The sequence below is a fragment of the Wasmannia auropunctata genome, unplaced genomic scaffold (assembly GCF_000956235.1).
Source record: "Wasmannia auropunctata unplaced genomic scaffold, wasmannia.A_1.0 LD335888.1, whole genome shotgun sequence".
Classification (NCBI taxonomy): Eukaryota; Metazoa; Arthropoda; class Insecta; order Hymenoptera; family Formicidae; genus Wasmannia; species Wasmannia auropunctata.
In genome coordinates this window covers 1,116,805-1,129,329 of record NW_012027002.1, presented here as the reverse complement: position 1 = coordinate 1,129,329, position 12,525 = coordinate 1,116,805, and the positions used below count along the sequence as shown (strand labels likewise).

Genomic DNA, 12,525 nt, shown 5'->3' with positions numbered 1-12,525 from the left:
TATATTCTCTTTGTTTATGTGTCTCTAATTTATTAATTGGCTTATCTGATATATTTTTATTTCGAGAAATTCGTATTTTCGTGAAATTCGTTGTAAGATAACTCTATCGTGGTGTGTAACATGCTTAATGAGGTACACCAGCGGCTTCCGGACTTCCGTCTTTGGAAAAGATGTCCCCGCCGATCGTAGTTGACCGGCGGCGGTCCATTCCTCCGAGGACCCGAGGATCGCGACACCGTGGAATGCTCGAATCATGCTCCCTAATTCCCCAATGATCCAAGCCGGCTGTACGAAGATCCACCGCGATCGTCTTCGATCTATCTTGAAGGGGCCTCCCGCGGGGCAGGTGGCCCCTTGCGCGAGAGCGGGAGGAGGAGGAGGAGGAGGAGAAGCGGAGAGACTTCTGTCAGCATGACCACGATTATATCTATGCGTTTATCTACGCCTATGTCAGCCACGAGAGATAGCCGAATGTTCCCTGTCTATTCTATGTACGAGAGGACATGCGGCTCGTTTATGTAATGGGGGATTCCTACCGTGGACAGCGCGCGCTGGTGGCAGGAGAATGAGGGAGGAAGGGAGGGGAGAAGCTTAGGACGACGAGAGTTCCTACTATTTCCCTGATCATAAATTTACCTCGTGGGAGACGACGCTAATATCACGTGGGGTCTAGGGTGAAGATGAAGGTATAATATTGTGGCCGATGGTAATTTTGGGTAAACCAGGAATTTCGATAAATTCGAAAGGAGACGCTTCCGATACTTTTTATTTCTTCATTCCCGTCCTCGCCACACGTGTGAATTCTTATTTACGTTCGACACATTTAATATACCTATGCAGACAAAAAATATTTAGAAAAATTCGCGTAACGCAAAAAGCTATTCAAAGGAAGAAAAGGAATTATATAAACGAAACTATTTCAAGATAATTAATTAAATGTAGAATTAGAATCAATTTGTGCAGCTGCCGGGAAATTCGGACGTTGACGCGTGACAAATGATCGAGAAATTCAAAAAGTACAATTAATATTCATATTCACGGTCGGGCTATTTATTGCGTTGGTGCAATATCCACTCGATCCTTTCCCCCATATCATCCCAGTAGGTTACGACAAAAGGGGGAGCCCGTGTATTCGGTATTTAATTACCGAGAACTGAGGGGTGATTCGCGCGCAAGTGTTTGATTATTTATTGCGCAAATATCTAATGCTCTTTCAATATTTCTATTATATAAAAGTTTAATTTAATTAAATTATTTCTACGCTACAATATTCACATTCAGATGTAAATTCTTCAACAAATATATACAGTATATTCAGTATAAATGTTTACGAGTAAAGGGACTGGATAGAGAAAGCCATTTTACATCTCCCGTTTTAATATTCTAATTTCTACGTTAATTGCGCTAATAAATTCGCAAATGCGATTTCATCACTGGCATAATGGGAACAGTGAATAAACTATCGACCAAACTTACCAAACAAAGGCCAGCTAATTACAACAGCATAATATATTTTAGAGACTGGCAATAAATTTCACTTCTCTCTCCTTCCCTTTTTCTATCTTTCTTTATAGCCTTCTCTTTCATATATACACGGTGTTTCTATGCTATTACTTTTATATTAAACTTTATAAAGAATATGACATCGGCATTCATTTCTATTATCAGAATTTGTGTTATAAGCAGTTTAAATATGCAGTTTAATCGATCGTAATCAATTTTTTAATTTTATTTTTGCTAATAAAGAATTAATTTTTATTTTGTGAAGAAAACAGTCACCTTATGTATCACCGTATGTCGGCTGTTTTCTTCTTATCCGAGAATCGAGAAATTCTAGACCCTCGGTTGCCGTACGAGAATTTATTTTATTATATACTGGATTTATTGGCGGCTACCGTTTATTGAAATAGGAACCCGATCGGAGATTATGAGGCAACAACGGAGCAACATTTTGCCGTTATTACCGAGGCACTTAATTACCGCTCATAAAGTAAGAGAAGCCCGACAAGACCGACACGTTACAAAGGATACTTCTTCGGCGGGCGAAAAGTTATCTCGCGCGCGATAGGCTCGGCGAAGTTTAAATGCATTCCGAAAATCACGTTTCGGAATTTAAACGCCACATAAATTCTGCACACACACACACACATACACATACACACACACACACACACACACACACGAGTAGATAAGGCTTATTATTGATCACAGCAAATTAAATGTTTTCTTGAACAGTATAGACTTAAATAATTTTTAATAATTTTAAACTAATTTCCATTAATGTGATGAATTAAATAAAAATTAAAAATATCATATTGCTATGTATATTAATAAAAAATTTAATGATTCTATATAGAAAATTTATTTTATACATTTAATAAAACAAATTAAAGGTTACTTTATTTAAAAGAATCTTTGATGTAGTAAAATTTTAATTTAATATTATTCTAGCCTTCTTTACCATTATAAAAATAAATATTTTTGGCTAAATAATATTTACAAAAAAAATGAAAACCAGGAAGCTCGCGGTATTTCGCCTTCACGTGGGTCTCACGTGGCTTCCTGCCGGTAGTTTTTCCGCGTCTAGCTGAGGCATATGCACGATTGCGTAAGAAAACACGGGGATCATACGAAACGGTAGAAGAAACGGAACAGACTGATTTATGTATGCTGCCGGGGCGAAGTCCCGACCAGAGTCGACAATGTTAAATTGCCGGATAAAACGCGATCCTTTACAGAATATTTATAACGCATAAGTTAACATCACTCTGCATCGTATATGTGCCAGTAAAAAAATCACGAGTTATTCGCTAGAAAATATTATTAATTGCATTTATGCATTCAAATCTCGATGTAGTGCGTTTAATACATTGCACAATAAAAATCGTGGAATTCTGATTTTTTTAATTTATTGCTTCTGTTGAAATAAGTACAATATATCTTACTTAAAACGTAGATAAAGAATTCCATTTTTCCTTTTCTTGGAGGACAAATCACTCATTTTTATGTTGAAGAAAAAAATGATTGATATATATTTTCTGGAAGGTTACGGTTGACTGGCTCTTTGTAGCAAAAGTTGCTGCCTGTTTTGACGCAATCTCATATCGCCGCGTCAAGTAATGCACGTTAAAAACTCGCGGCAGTAATAATAACTTACTAAACGCCATTTATCTTGGAGCCGACTACGACCAACATATGCTTTACACGTGATAACGCGCGCGTCGATCATCTGCGCGTTTCCTCCTCGGCCGAAGTGACGAAGTTAATTGCTCGTTTTCTCATCTCGTTAGCGTTACTTCCGCCTGCGTCCGGGAAAACAAATGCGCAAGTCCCACGTGTTACGAGCTCAAATTAATACCCGCAAGTTATTACGCTGTATGCAGAACATCAAGTTTTCTTGTAAAATCTCTGGCAAAGTGTCTCCTTGCATGTTCTCTGTTAATCAAACATTATTTCTTCATGGAATAGATGCAAAGTAGATGAGAAAAATGATAATTGATTCCCCGTGTCAAAATTTTAATGTAAAATATTTAATGTTATAATTTGCAACACTTCGCTTACCTGCATTTTTCAAAAGAAGAAACTTGGAAACTTGCGGTTAGACAGAAAGTAGATTAAACTTCCTGTTCTTATTACGTGCTCCATTAACTTTCTCATCTGAAGCACTACTAAATTTAACGATGTGTAATTAACTCGTGTGAACGTAACGAACCGTAGAAATATAAAATTTTCTATGATAAAAATTGCTTTTAAGAATTAATTGGTTTAAGCTGAAATTACAACTGTAAAAATAAGGTTAATTAAAAAGTGAGTAAATTTATAAATTAAAAAATATATCATTAATTAAAAAATATATGTATTACACTATATACATATAGATATTAAAATATATAATCAGAAAAATAATCAAATATCTCGCTTTTGTTTTATGTAACATTAATTCGCAGAAATAGAAAAATCAAGAAAATAAAAAATCCATAGAAATTCAAGGAGTGTGAAAAATTGGGACATCGATTACAATCGAAGAAAAATAAATATAAATATTGACGGTAAATAGAAAAAGCGAATGTGATATGCGAATTATTTATTTAACAATTAGACAGGCGATAACATGAGATGGATACGATGTGCTTAATGTAGGCAATACGATGGTGATTATACCGAACAGATACTAAACGGTGGAGTAGCAGGTGGAAAAGATTTGAGAGATGAAGAGATAAGATATGCGAGGGGTGCAGCCAGGGGTGCAAAGAATAATAGTTGACTCGTCGGATAATAACTATTTTAATTCGCTAACTCGGGAAGATTTCAGAATATTTGCGGCGCCTATTGTTTATGATACATTAATAATAATAATAATAATTAATAATAATAATATATTTATATATATGGCAAGATCATTGGTCAATAAATACTTCACTTAAGTCGGCAGCTAAATTTGCCAAATAATTATTTCCTAATTTTGATTAGCGATACACCGATATAAATTTTTAAAAAATTTTGCTCTTTGAATTCAAACTTGCTCCTAGCAAATTTTCGTAGATTGTTATTATTTAACCATTACATTTTTAATGAAATATCAAATTCACAGACTTAATGTTTTAGAGAGAAATAGAAAAAATCGGAGATACATGTTAATTATTTGGAAAATTTAGATGTGCCTTGACGGTCTAGATCGCGCTACGCTATTGTATCAGCTGAAGACAATTCTCGGTCGCATTCTCACGGCCAATTTCTCTCTTCGGCGCCAGACACAGCATGTCACTATAAAGGTAATAGTGCGCGCAAGTATTCGTCTAATACTATCTGTTTTACGCTAATAGTAGATCCTTAAAAGATGTAGGTAACATTATGTACATGACAACGACGGACATCTCAGTCGTTATTTTTCCTTAACAAAGTCCTCCGTTCCTGTCACATTCGCGTCTATCCACATCGTCAGATCGCATTATTAAATTTTCTTATTAATCGAAACACAATCCTTCAGTCGTCCTCTGAATTTAAGGAAACCGCATGCCTCCTGCCGATCTCCAACGCTCGATCCTAGAACCAGTAGAGGTCCTTGGAATCCTGAACTTGAGACTCGAGTCCTGCAACAGCGAAGAGTGAAATTGTTGAATATACAATTCATTGAATCCATATCAATATATTTCAGCTTTTTATTTAAAGTGTAAATTCTGTTATATATATTACATACAGAAAGATATTATACATATGGTTTTGCTAAATATTTAAAATTTTAATTAGATACAGATTTGAAAATAATTTTGTTTGGACCATCAAAATAATTATGTAGGACGCTCAAACTATAGTTGTTAAAATGTTAAACTTCTTGCAACATTGTCATCAACGTTTAAGCGTTCTACATAATTAGGTGTTTTGATGATTCAACAAAATTATTTTCAGAGATGTATCTAAATTTTTAGACACTTGAGCAAAACTGTTCTTTCCATGTATGTATATATTAAAGACTTTGCTACTTTTTTAAAACAGCTGCTATAAGTCTCGCGGTTGTCTGAAAGCAGTATTACCAAGTAAAACATCAATCTTATATACAAAAAGGCTTCTAGCACTCCAGTGAGAGATCTCTAAACGTTATACAAGCAATCAGCTGTTTCAAACTGCTTTTCGATCTGAAAGACGTCTCTTGTCATTGCTCAAAATTATTTATCGGTAGTAATAAAAGGAGAGACAACGTTATGACGGATGCGAGGGTGCAGAACTGGTGATGGCACCCGCTGAGCAACACGGACAAACCGACGGACGGACGAACGAATGGACAGATGGGGCCTGATGTCACGAGACCGACCAGTTAAGATCTCATGTCCCTTGTGGTCGAATTTATCTCATATCTCGTTATATACCGAAGAGTGAATCGACAGATCATTGTTGTCGATACAACATTCTTAAGTTTAGGAAGGCGCGATAATCTGCTGTATAATCGTCGAATAGTTCCGCAGGACGAATATTATTTCGTACTGTGACGACATCGGGTATCGTATAATATTGCATGGAAAAAATGATTTTGTTAAAAGATCTAAAATTTAGAGCTGGATACAGATCTAAAAATAATTTCTGTTGGACCGCCAAAAAATTATGTTAGAAACGCAAAATTATTAAAAATTTTTTGATATTTCAACATAATTTTTTTGATAGTCCAATATTTCCAAATCTGTACTAAAATTTTAGATCTTTCAGTAAAATTGTTCTTTCCGTGCACATATTATATATAATACTACATTATACATATATGTATAATACTACACGGAGAGAATTTTTTTTTAATTTACCCTGCAAATCATGTTAATTGTGGAACAATATAGTATTTAGGAAAATTTTATTGTGCACTACAATAAATTTGACAGTAGTAAAATACAGTAAAATTTCTTGTAGTGCACAGTAAAATTTGCCTAAATACTATATTGTTCCACAATTAACATGATTTGCAGGATAAATAAAAAAAAAAATTCTCTCCGTACGTATTATACGATATTCTATATAAAAAATTTCTGCATATAATTTAATAATTATTTCGGAAGATTAAATGAAACAAAAAATGATAAAAATGTCGTCGTTGTGAAACGCGTAACTGAATTAAATCACTACAACGATCAAAGGATATCTCTAAAACTGTAGATATCTCTTTTCAATATTTCTTCATCGGATCACGAGCGAGCCGCGCGTTCGATTATCGTGCAACAGATCGACGTTTCGACATCGTGAATTGCCAGCACCGATACGGGGGAGATTGAGTTTGTATCCATCGATACACACGTGTCGGCACGTGGACGTATCTACCTGCTTCAAAGTCAGCAACGTGCTATGGTGCGACCCATGATATACACGTCGCCATATTGGCGCACGCACGCATATATAGGTATATACGTGCGCGCGGGTGCGAACACAAAGGGCTCCGAGCGTGTGAGTGGCGTCGCGTGGAACGCAAAGTATTATTTGATCGAGAGAGTCACTGAACTGGAAAATGATCAAGGAAAGTGCCGGCGGATAGAAAGGAAAACACACTCTAAAAATTATCGTGACAGATCGATTACATCAGAAATGTATATGATGATGAATTACTTGAAATCAAAATTTTTTTATACAATCTATTATTGAATTAATTTATAAGTTATTTACACATTATTGAAAATTATTGTAAATTAACTGTTGCTCAATGTACTCGTGATGGTGAACATATCCAATTTGAAAGTACAGTATATAAAAAAAGAGCATTATATATAGGAAGAGTGTTAATTAACGATATTGGAGATACATAATGTTTTCAGCAATAAATCCGATAAAGTAAAATTATTTGCTTATTATTTTATACTCAATTAAAGTAATTACTTTCTATTCTATACATTATATTTATTATTCCTAGTTATTATATTCTAATTTATCTGCAAAAGAATAGTCGAGAATATAAGAGTCGGTTGTGATTGATTATACAATATAAGTTGAAAGCAGATATAATTTTTTCTAAAAACGGATGAAAGGTGAAAGTGCAAGAAATGTACGCTTTTTCCGCTTAAATTGTAGATTATTCGTGGCCTTGACTCCGTTAGTTTATTTAGAATGTTATGTTGCGTGATTGAAATTTTAAGTAAGCGTCGCGTAACGGAGAAATTCTTGGCAATTTCTGACAGAACGTTTCGTTTCGCCGCGCCGGTTTCCTTGGAGTTTGTATACGCCTCACTTCTTTGTCGGTAGGACTAAAAGGGAATTCCTTCGCGCGGGATCTCGCAGTGCTCTTTGATATCGCGATATTGAATGCTGGAACATTCATAACAGGTGCGTCCGTCTGTAACTTCGTATTCGCTGATCTGTGTGCGTTTGAGGTTTCAAACGGAAACATCCCGTTCTGCATTGCTTAAGAATATGATAAACGCGGCGCGCGATTCCTTCGCGAAACGCAATCTTTATCCCGAAGTTCATACGAAAATTGTCGATTACGCTAAATGGTATAAATTAATGTTACTTTAGCTTTTTATCGTACACTTGAAATTAATTTACTAATTACGTGTACATAAACAAAAATAATAATTCATAAGTAAATTACTAATAAATAAATAACATTAATAATTAATAAGTAAATCATTATTAATAAAATAATTAGATAAAACTGAGAATAATTATATCGATGTTGAATCAAATTTCTTTCAAAATCATAGCTCTTCCTCGCAATTATTTTACTACACGGAAAGAATGATTTTGTTGAAAGGTCTAAAAATATTGCTAAAAACAGATCTGAAAATAATTTTTCGTTGAATCATTAAAATAATTTGTTGGAATGTTGAAACTGATAAGCATTGCTATAAAACGTTTTGATATTTTAGCAATCATTTTGACTTTCGCACAAAATTATTTTGATTATTGAACACAAATTATTTTCAGATCTGGATTCAGCAAAATTGTTCTTTCCGTGTAATGATATAGAAACTTATTGAGAAATGCAATAATCTAGCATGGTCATCGTGGTAATCCTTGTAACGTCGTTAATCGTTCACACAGAAATCCCGAGCAGAAACGCCGACGTATAATCATCGTGGGAGGACATCCTAATTCAATATATCCAGCAACTACTGTGAATACCGAGTAATGCGCCATAAGTGTCACCGGCTGAGACGATTTATGCGAGTCGCGTATACATACGCATATTCGCCGTACGTATGCGAAACCGATATAGCCCATGCTAGCCCATACCAGGAAAATGGCGAGAGACAAGGGGCAGTTTGGTGAATAGTGTGTCGAATAACCCCGGACAATATTGCCCGATGTTTGCCATATTATCACGAAGTCACCCTCTGTGTTTGCGGCAAGAAGCGGCACGAGGAATGCCGCACGCAACTAATTCCAACAGGGTAAAATTTCAATGACCGAATGTGTGTCCGAAATATCAATTTCAGTCATACTTAATTATACTTACGTATAATCATCGAATTTTAGTCTCTCTCTTTTTCTCTCTCATCAAATAAATAGTTCTAATAAATTTTATTAAATCATCAAAAAATATATGTTAGAGTATCGACAAATTTTCATATTCTAGCAACCATTTTTTGTCAACATAATTTGTTTGATGATTCAACGAAATTTATTTTCTCAATTTTGTATTCAGCAAAATTTTAGATCTTTTAGAGCAAAATCGTTCTTTTTGTGGGCTTTTAAAATTTGATAATTAATATTCTTATACATATACTTCTATTATGATAAACAACGATCTCTTTTGATCTTGTCAGAATAAGATAAATATGAGATTTTGAACGCTCTAATCTTAGAAATTTTAAACAAATCTTTTGTCTTTATTATACAAGCGACTGGACGTTTGTTCTCGTGTAAGCTGATTTAGGGGAGGAAGAAGGCGCAGTTTCGACGTGTGCAATATTGCGTCCGACACACGTCGATGATCCTGGAGATTTGGGAGGTTTAATTTGTAATTAATAGTCGCTCATCGGTGCATACGAGTTCAAGAGGGGCGTCAGTCGACCAGGCTTACAACGAGTTCAAGTATATTGGATTCCGGACGGTGAGGGGTCTGACCCTTCCCCCCATTGATAAGGGTCATCACAATGCTTCGTCCCTTGCGCGCATCTCTCGCCGGTGAAGGGATAGTAAGGGTCGAGTCCTCACTTTTTGCAGAGCGAGGGTGTTCGATTTAATTTAATCTCGATGCCCTTGTTTCTGAACGTCGGGCGCGCTTTTCAAGCGGTCGCAGGTCGAAAGGTGATCATCTTCGTTTTACATTCTGTATAACGAGAGGCGCGAGGAGATCAAAGAACGCAAGAAGAAACTGATAATTTCGGGATACCCTAGTCTTGACGATTATAAACCATAAGAATTTTACGTTTCTTAATGTCAAAGCGCGAAGAGTTTTAAAGTTTTTAAGAGTTTTAAAGACATCTACTGTACGTATCGTACATAAAATAATAACTTCAATTTAGGAACTTGTATATCTCGTACGGTTCACACATTCTTCATACAGAAATATATGAAAAATAATGCAAAAGTATCGGGAATTCCAAGATTTCAGATTGAAAGATTAAAAAAAGATAAAGGACGGCTAAAAGGACGAAGAGGACACGATGAATCTCGCGTGTTCGCCAATGCGGCGACCTGTCTGGTTCGCTTCGTTCGTAGAGAAGCTAGCAGAGTTCCAGAGATCGATATAACCAGCAGCCGCTCGACCACTCCCTCCGTTCGCAGGCTGACCAATCGAGGATGACTGGCCATCCCCGGCTGGCCCGAGTCTCTCTTTCCCTTCTTCTGCAACGGTGAATTACGTGACGTCATTGTACGACGCCATTTTCGAGGCGCGTGCCAGAAAGCCCAGAAAGCGTACGGGAGCGCCGACGGATTACGCCGCGCGAGAATGTTCCATGAAGAATGTCTTAGATCCGAAAAGAAATTTATATGTATATACATTGTCTTGCACCCCAAGTTGGACCTTAAGTGTTTTCTGGATTCTAAATTAATTGGATTCTGGATTTCGTAGTGATCCTAGATTTTTTTTATTCCCGATTTCAAGTCCCTTAAATTCTGTATTAATTGGTGTTTATTTTGAATCCTACGTCAATTGTTTGTTTTTTTTAGATAAATATGCGATTTTTCTAGCTTGAAAAATCACTTTAAAACTGCCTGAATCCGGATTTTACAGTCTAGTTTTGATAAATCCATGATATTCTTTGAACTTGCATACCTTAGAATCTGGTATCTTAGTTGCTAAATGGTTTAAACCATAGCATCTTTAGATCCTGCCTCGGGTTCGCTGCATTCCGAACACAGTTCATTTATCAGAACGGTAAGAATGTTGAGCTTGTTTATCTAAAACCAGACACCACAGATTAAAATCGTACGCGTGTCTGTACAGCGAATAAATTATTCATTTCTTTATCGCATGTTCTCAAGCTAATCAGTAGCAACGCATGTTCAACACTATTTTTATTCAAAAAGGCAATTAATCTTTAGAGAAATTAATTTATTTAAAATAAAATTCTAAAGATTAAATTGCGTATGTAGGAGAATAAATAATTACGTCGATGGCTTATCGAATAATTGTCGATTTATTCTCTGAAAGTAAATTAATGTCTTCCCAGAAATCTCTTAAATTTAAATACAATGTTTAGATCCTTCCCTTAGATTTTCCAGACATAGATTTTTTCAAATTTATTTTAATTCAGTACAAGAGACAATATTTATTATAATCAATCAGACATGACATAATCCATTTTAGCAAGATTTTTCAAGACAAAACTTAAATCGCGCGTTTTTGAGACTAAACGATTCAAGTAATTTGCTTTACGATATCGACAACATCGAATCGTTTATGTTCTCCAATTGGCGAAGCTAACGTGACAGCTTCCCACGGGAAACAGCGGGCAAATCGCAAAATAAAAGCGGCATGATGCATGTGAGCGAAGACATCGCCATGTTAAGACGCGGACGCGCGACATCCGGTAATTGCGATTTATTTCTCTTAATCACAGCGTAAACGGCAGCCAATTTATGCGGTTCGAGTTAATTTTGCGCAATTATATAATTACCGAGAACGCGCGGCGGCCATCGCGCAGGCAGCGAACCTAATCGGTTTGCCGAGCCGAGCGCCGTAATGGCGGCACTTAAATTTAAAGATACTTCGGAGACTTTGCGCACCAATTCACCCTCTGCCGAACCCAGCGCTTGTTTCACCCTCTATTACTCTTTTGCGAGTCCCTTGATCAGAACACTAGTTTCCGTTAAGTTCTCCACAAACAAACTCACAGTCGTGAGTTTATTTCAACATATTAATAATTATGTTTTACACTTTTCACAATAAAATTTCATGTTTTATTTAATTTTCTTATATTTAATTGTTTCAATTAATTAATTCTAAGGAACCAACAATTGTAAAATTTAATTTATAAATATTAATGATAGAAAAAAGGACTTGGTAACACAAGTTTTTATTCTCTTGACTTACAAAATGTTGTATCTCTTATAAATTTTTTTCTTATATATGTAACTCTTCTCCTTTTACAGACACAGAACGTTAGATTCATGGTATTTATTTTTATCCCAAATGTTCCGCTGCTCGAATGAAAGGGAACTGTAAGAGGGATGGCAGAGGGTTGGGATTCATTTTGCGGCACGATGCTTGGTCTCGGCGTATAGCAAAGTGAGGGTACAAAATCGATACTAGACCTCCTCTCCCTTCTTGGGATGGATGTCACTGTTCCCGTGCCTGGCAGCCATGCCTTTCGTCTAAGGGAAACGGAATTCAAGCAGCCTAGGATCCTTGGCAGCCGTGGAAGTTAGATGGGATTCGGACGATCTAAGAATTTGTGCGAAATGCATTGTGTGTGCATAGATAGTGTGCACTTCCGGATTTCATTATAAGTAAAGTTCGCAGGAATGTAAAATTGGATCAGGAAGTTGAGAAGTTTAAAATTCGAAGAAACCGTGCACCACCGAGAAATGTGAAAACTGTAGGAACGTAAAGTCGAAATGAAGTAACGGAAGATATATTTAGACGCGGTATATACATATAATCCT

General features: G+C 36.0%; 1 protein-coding gene across 1 annotated transcript in view; it reads right to left on the bottom strand.

The window, feature by feature from the left end:
* Positions 1–4,948: 4,948 nt before the first annotated feature.
* Positions 4,949–12,525, bottom strand: part of LOC105455647 (protein vestigial) — a 47,417-nt gene continuing 39,840 nt past the window's right edge. The window contains exon 6 of the mRNA XM_011699124.1: positions 4,949–5,090. Within this exon, the coding sequence (XP_011697426.1) occupies positions 5,044–5,090 (47 nt within the window). The 3' untranslated portion in view covers positions 4,949–5,043. The remainder of the gene's footprint in view (positions 5,091–12,525) is intronic.